General features: G+C 40.6%; 1 protein-coding gene across 1 annotated transcript in view; it reads left to right on the top strand.

Moving 5' to 3' along the window:
* Nucleotides 1-11,003, top strand: part of LOC311045637 (uncharacterized protein) — a 39,162-nt gene extending 28,159 nt beyond the window's left edge. Inside the window, exon 7 of the mRNA XM_084057592.1 lies at nt 10,370-11,003. Coding sequence (XP_083913718.1) covers nt 10,370-10,405 — 36 coding nt within the window. The 3' untranslated portion in view covers nt 10,406-11,003. The remainder of the gene's footprint in view (nt 1-10,369) is intronic.
* The last annotated feature ends 1,368 nt before the right edge of the window (nt 11,004-12,371 follow it).

Below are 12,371 nucleotides of genomic sequence, written 5' to 3'. Positions count from 1 at the left end.
TAAAGTGTTCCATCAGTGTGTGAAGAACAGAGTTGTAGCAGCGATGCAGACCACCATGTTGAAACCAGTGATCAAGCTACACAGAATAGGTATGTACTGTTTTATTATGTTACTGTTTTATTATGTTACTGTAAACATTTAGTCTAATAGGCATGTACTGTTTTATTATGTTACTGTAAACATTTAGTCTAATAGGAATGTACTGTTTTATTATGTTACTGTAAACATTTAGTCTAATAGGAATGTACTGTTTTATTACACCAGAACAAAGGGATTCTACCGTTGTGCCTCAGCCTTAAACGGCCAGTCCGGTGCGTCACAAGGGTAAGGACAATAGATGCAGAAGAGAGAACTCTGGAGCAACACGGACAGTTTAGGCCTTTTATTTATTTCGGTGCAAGTAAAACAGATAGACTGACGTTTCGGTCTTTCGACCTGAGGACTCTGAGGAAGGTCGATTCTGTTTCAAGCAGTCTCGGAGCCCAGAGACAACTGAAAAGGAAAAACAGCGACCTCTGCTGTTCGTTCCTCCTCAGTTATACTCTGGGACAATGCCGACGCAGCACATGTGCGCAAGGAAACCAGGGTTTAAGTCTGCCTTCACCGCTCCACTTCCGGGTGGTGCGACTACTTTTCATTCCCACTAACAATATTTCTACACGGAACACTAACACCACTTCTCCCAGAGAACATGGATCGTTTTGGTTATAAGCCCACTTGTTTCTATGATGAAAGAGTTAGTTCAAATGTGAATATCTTTCCGTGGTTTTGTCTGCTCCACGGACGCTATTGTTAAATTAGTTTCGGTTAGTTTCCAGTACGGAAGGATCGACGGACACGTGAATCCCGCCCACTACATTTGATTGGGTAAAGCGCGGCCTGCTTCCTGATCTGAAGGCACGCCCACTCCCACACAGTGTGTACACGTTCTGACGAACTTTCAGGACAGATTCCAACGTAGTGCAGAATCTGTTCTTGAGAGATTAGTTTCAAGTTACACAGAATAGGTATGTACTGTTTTATTGTGTGTGTGTGTGTGTGTGTGTGTGTGTGTGTGTTTGTGTGTGTGTGTGTGTGTGTGTGTGTGTGTGTGTGTGTGTGTGTGTGTGTGTGTGTGTGTGTGTGTGTGTGTGTGTGTGTGTGTGTGTGTGTGTGTGTGTGTGTGTGTGTGTGTGTGTGTGTGTGTGCGTGCATGCGTGCGGGGGAGGGGGCGCAGGCATTCCTCAAGATGTTGTTCATTCTTGGCAAGGGCCAGATCTGTGGTTGCAAACATGTGTTGCCTTCACTCACTCACTCACTCACTCACTCACTCACTTACTCTCTCTCTCTCTCTCTCTCTCTCTCTCTCTCTCTCTCTCTCTCTCTCTCTCTCTGCCTCCATCTCCTCATCTCTCTCTGTCTCTCTCTCTCACACATAAAATCCTCATGTACCATGTAGTGTGAAGTAGTCTGGCTACTTGAATGACAAAGGGAGGACGACCCAAAACGTAATTTTTGATCAACAACACTGAGAGCTTTGATGCATGATTCGAATGACAGATCTGGAGAAATTCTTACATTCCTCTTATTTTGTTTTTAGAGCTGGAGCTGTTCATAAAACATTTGACATCCAGGTCTAACAACGTCCATCCTCAAGTTTTCCATCAGTGTGTGAAGAACAGAGTTGTAGCGGCGATGCAGACCGCCATGTTGACACCAGTGATCAAGTTACACAGAATAGGTATGGTTATGCTGTATTGTAATTTATTACTATTTCCTAATATTATTGTATTCATGTTACTACTGCTACTGTCTGTACACACGGTTTGCCTTGTTGCAGGGATGCAGAGAGCGTTGAAGAACCAAAAATGTGCCAGATTTTTTACTTTTTTGGGTGTTTTTGTTACATTAATTTGGGTAATTTGGTTAATTTGGTACAAACATGTTGGCGATTTCTTCTTTTTATTTTTTCTTCATTCTGCGCGGGCTCTTAACTAGCATTGGTTAACCTACTAATGTTACACCCTCTCTGACGCTTGGATTTTAGTTTGGTTAATTCAAGATGAAAACAGCAACGCTTGGTTACAAAGTTAGTAGATCTTCCTTCCTACTTGAGTTGAGTGCCGTCACTGTGTGTGTGTGTGTGTGTGTGTGTGTGTGTGTGTGTGTGTGTGTGTGTGTGTGTGTGTGTGTGTGTGTGTGTGTGTGTGTGTGTGTGTGGTGTGTGTGGTGTGCGTGGAGGAATGCAGCTGGGCTTGGAGCGAAGCAGCTGCTGTGTACTCCTCCATTGAACAGTGTGTTACCGAGAGAGACGCAGCTGCTCAATACTAATCCCTACAACAGTGTTTTACAGCTCGGATTGTGCTGTTTGTGTATGTCTTCTAAACATGTGGTAATATTTATTTAGCATTAAAATCATTTCGGCCGAAAAGCAAATGTGCTTTTATTTTGCCATTTTCTGCCGAATATTTTTGGTGGCCGAATATGCGATGCATCCCTATTTATTATGTTTCTCAGTCCCCAAAATGCATACTAACATGCCTATGCTTTTTATTGTTTTTTCAAAAATTTAGAGTAGCCAATTATTTTTGCCCCCTTCTTCTCCCCATGTTAGTCATTATGCCAATTGATTCCTCCCCTCTGTGTTGTCACTGCTGTTACAGTATATCCTACTGACTCACATACCAGTGAGGAGCCCCCACCGGGAGGACATATAGAGCCTTTCGTCCTACTCATCCCGCCTAACACGCCCCAGCCCGTATGATTTGAAAGGCGAATTTGGTTCGCCATTAAATGTAGGCTACTGTGTACCTTCATGCTTCCTTGCAAATAGTGATATTGGTGACCGCATGGTCTGCTCACTGGCGCTTTAGGCCAGATATACCAGTTGCCCACAATATATCTCTAAATCAAATGGGATTAACGCAGATTTACTCTACACAGATATTGCATGATGATCAATTACTGAAATCAATGCCAGAGTGAATTAGCCACGTCTAATCCTCCCTCATTGTGTATCATTGTTCAAGTAGAGTTCATTCATCTTGAATTAATGGGATTTCAATTCCTTCATTCCAGACCAGTCTATAGTGTCCAGACTGCAGGTGAAGATTAACTCTCCAGATCCGGCCAGGGCTGGTTCTATTAAACGGAAGAAACCTGAAGACCACCAGGACCTCAGTAAGTTTCATGATTTGTATTGCTTTATTCACATCTGTTGTCCCTCATTTTCACTTCTCTTGTTGAAAAACATGTATGTATTATTACAGACCTGCCAACATGTACATTTTGCGTAGCATGCCCTCATTTTCACAACAAAGTACACAGGTACGATGTGTCCATCTAAAGTACGCAAAATGACAAGCTGACAACGTGACGTCCACTGTGTTTATATATCTCTCTGTCACCTGCTCTGTACGGTGTATGGTGCTGTGTCCTGCTTCCATTCTATTGGCTACTTTCTCGCATACGCGTACCCTGCAATCCAGCATGGCTATATGTTAACTTCGAGGAAGGTAGAACTGAACAGTGCTCGCGCAATGCATAATTCTTCTCTACCACAGCTGTTACACCAAGTACACGATACGTGTGTCTGCGATGCGGTTTTAATGAAAAACCACCTGCAAATCTACTGTGCACAGCAGTAACAAATCATTGACTAATCAACAGATCTAATATGGATCATATGCACTGCACGCGCCTTTTGAACTTTCTTGAAAGTTTAGACAGATTGTATTGCAGTTTGTATGGTCTTTCAAGACTGATATTCACGTCGATCAGCAGTTAATAATTAACGTCTATCATCAATGATCAGCAGGTAATAATGTAACATCAAATGATATGCATATTCAGAGCAATGTATTGGTGGCAAGTGTTAAAAAAAACTATAACTACATTTTCAGGCCGCTATGCGGCCTTCAAACCTAACCTAGTCGTATGTTGCGCTGATAAGAGCAATGGTCACCGTCTAAAAGCACCCACCAAGTCTTACTCTTATGTACACAAGATGGAATAACAAAGAAAACTTGAACATTACAAAATGTCTTTGGCCTACAAATATATAAACTTGGGTCAGTGCAATGAATGGAGGAGTCAGATTTCAGCTTCCCACAGTAAAACTTTGTTGGTACTAAACCCAATATACTTCTAATATGTGATAATAATATCTAATAATCTCATCCTGATAGCATTATATATATTATTGCGGATGCATGTGCAGTTGCCCACTACATATGAATACCAAAACACACGCCCCAAAGCACAGTCGCCCCGGTGCAATTCCAGCGGTATTCTGGCTGGTATTCCTAAACGTAACCTCAGTAAACTATGACTAAACCTAACCTTATTCCTAAATGTAACCTCAGTAAACTATGGCTAACCCTAAACTTATTTCTAACCTTAGTCTCACTAAAACAAATACAAGAATACAAGAACCGCTGGTCCGCAAATGAGGGTGAGCGTGTGGGGCAAATCTTCTTGTTACCCCACAGAGAGAACATTGACGTCACCACAGCTTGCGAGTGAACAGATCCTTTCTGTGGAGTAATTAAACACCAACAAACTACATGGATTATGTTGACACAAACACACTGGAGTGATTTAGAAGCACTTTATAAGAAAACTAACACTTATGTTGATATAACGTTAGTAGGCCTGCTTTGGCGGACCTGCTGAACGCCTTACCAGCCCGTTCCGACCCACTTTCACCCCTGACTACCTGCCAGGGGAGTACAGGTGATGGCCCTATGAAGACAAAGCCACACATTTGCATTTCTATGGGCGATCGATTGGCTGTGTGTCCGCGACGGACTATGAGCTCAAGGCAGTGGCAGCCCACGTATCTATTGTGGGGGCGGGGTTGATTTTGTTCTTTTTTTCATTTGCAAATTTAATCGGAACACCAAGGCATATCACACGGCACAAAAAGGTCCGCCGTGCCGCGGTTGGGAAACGCTGTACTAGGCAATTGGCCTACATGTGCTGATGAAATCAAGTTTTATATTTGATTAAGTAATACAATGTTATTGATAATAGTATCACAATATTTCAATTACTCCTAAAGAAGATTTATTGTTGAATAAATTGATGATATGAATGCTAGTGGGAAAATAACCTTGTTCAAGCGAAGCCACGTACGCCGAAACGACATGCACAGAAACTATGTGCGCGGAAGCACGGTACGCAAAACATTTTCCCAATGTTTGCAGGTCTGTTATTTTTGTTTTTTTGGTTTTTTTTAAGTCAGAAATCAATTTGTCAAGGATCCATACATTTCACGTAATTAAATTAAATCGTAATTGTGAAATTAAATCTGATTGATGTGTGCTTGTGTTTTCTGTTTCAGAAACCTGTCCTGCTCAGTCCTCAGTTAAGGCAAAACGTTACTGCTGCGAACAATGTGGAAAAAGCTACGCTTCAGTTTACCATCTCAAAGTACACCATAGAATTCACACTGGAGAGAAGCCTTATAGTTGTGAGGAGTGTGGGAAAAGCTTCACTCAATCGGGTAACCTCAAACACCATAAGAAAGTTCACACTGGAGAGAAGCCTTACTGCTGTAACCAATGTGGGAAAAGGTTCCCCTTCTTGTTTGGTCTTAAACAACATGAGAGAATTCATACGGGAGAGAAGCCTTACTGCTGTGACCAGTGTGGTAAAAGATTCTCTTCAATGTCTAACCTCGGAAAACACAATATAATTCACACAGGATTTAAACCAATCAGCTGTGAAACATGTGGGAAGTGTTTTACTTGTTTTGGTAAATTGAAAACTCATCAGCGCATCCATACTGGAGAGAAACCTTATTGCTGTGAGCAATGTGGAAAAAGCTTCACTCAAAAGTCTGACCTTTCGAAACACAAAAAAATCCATACTGGAGAGAAGCCTTACTGCTGTGACCAGTGTGGGAAAAGCTACACACGCATGGCTGTTCTAAAACAACACATGACAATTCACACTGGTGAAAAGCCTTACCGCTGTGACCAGTGTGGTAAAAGATTTAATCGGATAGATGGCCTTGAGATACACAAAAGAATTCACACTGGAGTGAAGCCTTTCAGCTGTGAATTGTGCGGGAAATCTTTCACTCAGTATTCACACTTAAAAAGTCACTCAGTTATCCATACTGGAGAGAAGGCTTTCAGGTGCGACCAGTGTGGGGAAAAGTTTGCCTACAGTGGTGGCCTCAAATCTCACCAGCGCATCCATACTAGAGAGAAGCTTTTCGGTTGTGAAATATGTGGGAAGAGTTTTACTTGGAACGGGTCATTAAAATTTCATCGGCGCATCCATACTGGAGAAAAACCTTTCAGTTGTGAAATATGTGGGAAGTGTTTTAGGCGTAAAGAAAAATTAAAAGTACATCAGCGCATCCACACTGGAGAGAAGCCATTCAGGTGTGAAACTTGTGGGAAGTGTTTTAATCAGTCTTCAAATTTACAAAAACATTTGCGCACCCATTCCGGAGAGAAGCCATTCAGCTGTGAAATATGTGGGAAGTGTTTTACTGAGTCTGGAACATTGAAAAAACATCAACGCATCCATACTGGAGAGGGCAGACTTTCAACTGGAGAGAAACGTTTCAGTTGTGAAATATGTGGAAAACGTTTTACAGAGAAACGATCAGTACAAAATCATCAGCGCGTCCATACTGGAGAGAAGCCATTCAGTTGTGAAATATGTGGGAAGTGTTTTGCTGAGCCTGGAACCGTAATAAAACACCGTCGCATCCATACTGGAGAGAAGGCTTTCAGCTGTGAAATATGTGGGAAGTGTTTTACTGACTCTGGAACAGTAAAAACTCATCGCCGCATTCATATGGGAGAGAAGCCTTTCAGTTGTGAAATATGTGGGAAGCGTTTTACTTTTACTGGATCATTACAAATACATTTGCGCAGCCATACTGGAGAGAAGCCATTCAGCTGTGAAATATGTGAGAAGTCTTTTACACAGAGTTCACACTTAAAATCTCACCGACTTATCCATACTGGAGAGAAGGCTTACAGGTGCGACCAATGTGGGAAGTGTTTTACTAAGTTTGGAACATTAAAAAATCATCGGCGCGTCCATACTGGAGAGAAGCCTTTCAGTTGTGAAATATGTGGGAAGTGTTTTACTTGGTCTGGATCATTAAAAGAGCATCAGCTCATCCATACTCGAGAAAGCAGCCTTTCCACTGTGAGTCATCCAGGACTAACACCATTAAACAGGAGGAACCACAAGACCACCAGGACCTCAGTAAGTTGCATTCTCTCCGTTTCTGTCTTTCTCTCAGGTCCAAGCTGCTAATAATTACTTAATAGACTCTGTTGAAGAACCAAGGCCGATTGTCATTGAGCCTTGAGCATTTGTTTTCTTCCTTGCCTGGCTGGCTAAGTGGATGTTTACTTTCCCATTGTATTGATATTGCCATAATGGTAACCATGTAAAATACATTTTATTAATACATTAATTAGGGATAGGTCAGTACAACAGATTATTCAATGATTAGTTCCCGAGGGTCAAAGTACATTTTTAAACATCTGAACTATTTATTCCCAATCAAATACGGACACATTAGCAGATGTAACTAATGTTTCTGAAGCAGTTTTTTTTGTCAATCTGAAAAACAATATTCACATTACACAAACATAATATTACTAAAACAGCATACTGCATATTCTTACAACACAAACGGAACAACTTTTGTATCACTGGCGTGTTTAAATGTTATAGCCTATAGGCCATATTGCATGGCATGCCGTCTTTTGAAAGACTGCTTTAATTGTCCTATTCTGTTTTATTCCATTCGGTTTCCCCCCATTGTTCACTTCTCATGTTTAAAAGATTGATATTGGGTTTAATATGAATGATCTTTTTTTCTCGCTCTCTTAAAAAGTAAAGTCTGAAAACATTTTTTCAGAGATGCAGACAATTGCCCATATTTAACAGTAAATCTGACTCTGGTTGTAAGGTTACTGTAAGAACGTTTGTGATTGAATACGTAATTAGTCAAAAATATAAACAGCACGTGGTACTATCAGACATTAAGGCTAAAAGGGTAACGTCCTGGGGACGTGTTTCCTTTGTGGTCCTATGTATTTAATTCATCAACATAGCATAAAAGTAACACTAATACATATCATCAACTAATACAAAACCCTTTCTGCACAAAAGAGAAACAGGAAAAGCTTTAGAAGTGAATGAATGCTATCAGAATGAAGTCTGATAGATGCATGAAACTGTCTCACTGCAGGTATGTGTTTACTCAGATACCTGTCCTGTCCTGTCCTCAGTTAGGCTAAACCAAGACTTTGCTGCTGTGACCAGTGTGGGGAAAAGTTCAATAGAAACAATATAGCTGCAAGCAGCGATAATACGGGGCCAGGAGAGAGAAAGAGAAATGATAATTCCTTTAACAGGTCAGTTCATGAAAGTCCTTGCGGTCTTGTTTCCAATGAGGGCCTGTGAGCAATTAGGGGTTAAGAGTCTTGCTCAGGGACAAATTACATTTCGTCGACACATTTGCTGACCTGGTCTGGAATCGTACCTGGGTCAACCAGAGCATCTGGCTCCCTAGGCGGGCTCACTAACCACTCAGCTAGAGAGAGAGAGAGAGAGAGAGAGAGAGAGAGAGAGAGAGAGAGAAATGGAAACGGAATAGATTGAAGATAGAAACGGAATAGATTGAAGAGACAGAGAGAGAGACATGGAAACGGAATAGATTGAAGATAGAAACGGAATAGATTGAAGAGAGAGAGAGAGCCATGGAAACGGAATAGATTGAGTCATGTTTTTTGCAATTCAACTTAAATGAGTCTGCATCAAGTGAGGCTTGAACCGGAAACCTTGCGATCGTGAGGCACTCTTAGGTAGCTGCAACACTACCTATAGTGCTATAGCTTTGTCTAGGCTGATATTGTCTGTTGAGGATCACAAACTCTTGCCTTCTGTCATGACCCAAGCCCCTGTTTCACTAACACAAAGATCACTCGTTCACAAACCATTTACCAATGAAGAAATTGTACATCTCCTTCAGATTCTCCTCAGATTGTACATCGGCTATTTTCACAATGAAGTATGTTATACATTGAAAAAACATACTCTCATTGCTATCTGAAAAGTTGTGAGATTGTAGATCAGCTATTTTCACAATGAAGTATGTAAAAAACACTCAATTAAGTATTTCATGTTATCTTTAACAATTGCAGATGTATTCATTGATAGTCATGTTGTGTGAAATGCAACTTAGATGAAGTCTGCACCAAGTGAGGCTTGAACTGGTGACCTTCAGGTTGTGGGGCACACATTTAAGCGAGAAGCCACCAACAGACAAGAACCTGTGAAAGGAGATCACACAGATGATACAGTTTCACGCAAATAGCTGAAAAATCCTGGGTTTAAGTGTTTTTCAAACTGCTGAAGATTGCGGACAATATAAGGGTGGTGCTTACTGGTTAACGTGATAGATGTGTTCCTCATTAGTCAAGGCACATGTGTAAGCAGGTCTAATGGCTGTCGGCCAAACGAGGCATGACTTTTTTCTGTTTAAAGTTTCAATTTTCAAAAAATTGCTATAGCGCCCCCGTTTGATCAATTGGAGTAAGATTGGTTTCAGTGATATTTGGAATGGCCCTTTACATTTCTGCAAAGTTTCAAAGAATGGTAAGTCTGCATGTATGTGTTAGGGGCAGATGAATAATTGTCATAAAACTGCAATATTCATTGGCTCATTAAAGCTTCATTTTTTCACTTATGGAAGATATTTTGCAAACGTTTTTTGGTATAGGTCCAAAGTTCATGTGTAAAAAGTTTCGTGCAGATTACTCAAAAATCCCAGGAGGAGATAGGTTTTAACTGTTTTTCATATAATTCGAAATGGTGGGAGATCTAAGGGTCAGAGGTCAAAAGTCAGAGTGTGAAAGTTGTTCATCATGAGGAGACGCATGTGTGTATTGAAGTTTTATGGCTGTAGGTAAAACAGGGCATGAGTTGTACCTGTTCAAAGTTGGCATTTTCAACTGAGTGCTATAGCGCCACCTTTTGACGAAAGATTGTGAGATTTATTTTTTGATCGTTTTTCATGACCATCTATCATATGGCCGAGTTTCATAAAAAGCGTATGCACGGTTCAGCCAGAACTGGCAAAAACGGCAGAAGAAGAAGAAGAAGAAATGGAATAATGCGAATAACAATACGGGTCCATGCTGGAAGCCTGGCCCCGTAAATAGTACATTTAAACAAGGCAATTAAACCTTGTAACCCAATGTAAAGACATTAGGATACATAAAACAAAAAAAGTAAAACAAAAAAAAAAGAAACAGTTACGGTGCAGAAGAGAAAAACAAATAACTCAATCCAAGTGACACGCTGCCTCTCACTTTGACATCAACTTTGTTCAACTCTCTCACAGGCTCCGTCAAGCAGCGCTGAGTCATCTGATGATTGATAGCAGAGTCCTCTGGACACCCAGGAGGAAGAATGTTTGTTGCCAGACCCAGAGGGTCGGCCTACATGAGGCTTTGTTATCATTTCGTCCATACATGGGCATAAATGTCGGTCCATCTTTTGTCCCCCTTTCATCCATACATGGGCATAGAAGGGACCTCGCATGACGTGACTTTGCATGACACGTCATGCGAAGTCCGGCCATTCAGATTTCAACCACTAGGGGTCTGGCAGTACCAGGTCTCCTGGTTCCCTTGTTTTACTTACATTTACCACACACCCCATGGTTTGATGTTGTTTTCAGGGCTACTGAAATTGGAATTTGATAATTAACCTACAGTTATAAATGTTTGTTCATAAACATTTCCCACATTTTTGACAGTTTACACAGTAGGCATTGTGTGACACTAACTAATCATTGTAATTATAGTTTTATCAATCATAATTTGATATTATTGTAGCATGTTAATGAATTAGTATACTGCATGTTGTATATTAAATCATTAGTTTTTTATGTTAGCATTTGAACCATATACACCACGTTTTTTAATCATGTTTTTAAATTGTTTGATGCATATTCAGCACATAATGACATGACATTATGCAACTTATTTGATATATTATGCAGCTTATGTTATAGTGGTATCAGTTGTGGTCTATACTGCAGTAAACAAACCCGAATGTTTGTCATTTGGTTTTCATTCACCTAAGGAATCACATTGTGCGGTGAATTTAAATGTTGATGTTTTTGTAGTTGGTGGACTCTACTTTTATGCTTCATAATTTGCAACTCGTTGCAGGGAGAGATATAATGTCCAAGCCAGGTCTGTTCCTCTTAATAGTAGTTTATTAATCAATGGGGAGTGGGGTCATTATTGACAAATAAACCCTGACAGGGTGATTAGACCCCTATGCAATAGTGGAGGGGTCTAATCATAATGCAATAGTGGAGGGGTGTAATCACCCTGCAGGTTGTTACATGGCTACTTAAAAAGGACATTAATAAATTGACCCAAAAGTAACAACACAACAAAGGCCTATGGTAATGCAAGTATTCCATTAATTAATGCTAGGTGCGTCCGCTTTGCTCTAGAAGTGATTTAAAAAATAGGATCAACTATTGCATTGTCTCTTGCTTGCTTCAAATGTTTAAATGACATTGGTTTACAAATAGCTGCCATGCCATGTTGGTTACAGTAAACAACAAGCAGCGCAGATGAGCCAGATGTTCTGAATCTTTGATTAGATAGCGGTATGTTTGTTATAGAGTTCAGCGGTCATTATTAAAATAATAACACACTGCTGAATTCAGTGATTGACATCAGAATGAAGCATTCAACCAAGCCTTGTCATAAACACGTTTTATATATGGAGCTTTGTGATAGCCAAACAGCGGAACGGAAACCTTTCGAAGAAGCCCAAGCCCTTTGACGAACCCAGCGAAAACCCAACTTGGTTCCTCCACCAAGTCATGTTTATTCTGTTAGCAGCAGGTCCTGTCCATCCTCTGCTGGGGTTGGTAGCTACAAGGGACAACGGTTTCCATCTTTGGTGTCTGTATGGTCTGCCTGCTACACGGCTATTTTTGCACCAAGCATCTTTGCTTAAAGGGGTAGTTCACCCCCCGATTTGTCACCCCATGGAAACTTGAATTCATGAATATATATATTTTTTTTTTGTCGCATTCATAAGCCAATACTTTGATGACCAGCGGACCGGTAGGCAGCGGTTCCTGTAAGAGATACAAAATAGACTCTTTTTGTCTCGGAACCGGATTCGCTGTTCTCCATGGGGTGACTAATCGATAGAATAAAAATGTGAACTATCCCTTTAACCTGAGGGCCACATACTTATAAATGGACTCAATGAGACATTATGTAAAATATAATATACTACATACACTACAGCTGACAAATATACAAAATGAATGTACTACAGAAATAAATATACTACAAGGTCACTATGCG

This window comes from Gymnoscopelus microlampas (genome assembly GCF_963454915.1).
Source record: "Gymnoscopelus microlampas genome assembly, chromosome: 5".
In the NCBI taxonomy this organism is placed as follows: Eukaryota; Metazoa; Chordata; class Actinopteri; order Myctophiformes; family Myctophidae; genus Gymnoscopelus; species Gymnoscopelus microlampas.
The sequence above is the reverse complement of the archived record's forward strand: the minus strand, read 5'-3'. Positions and strand labels throughout refer to the sequence as shown.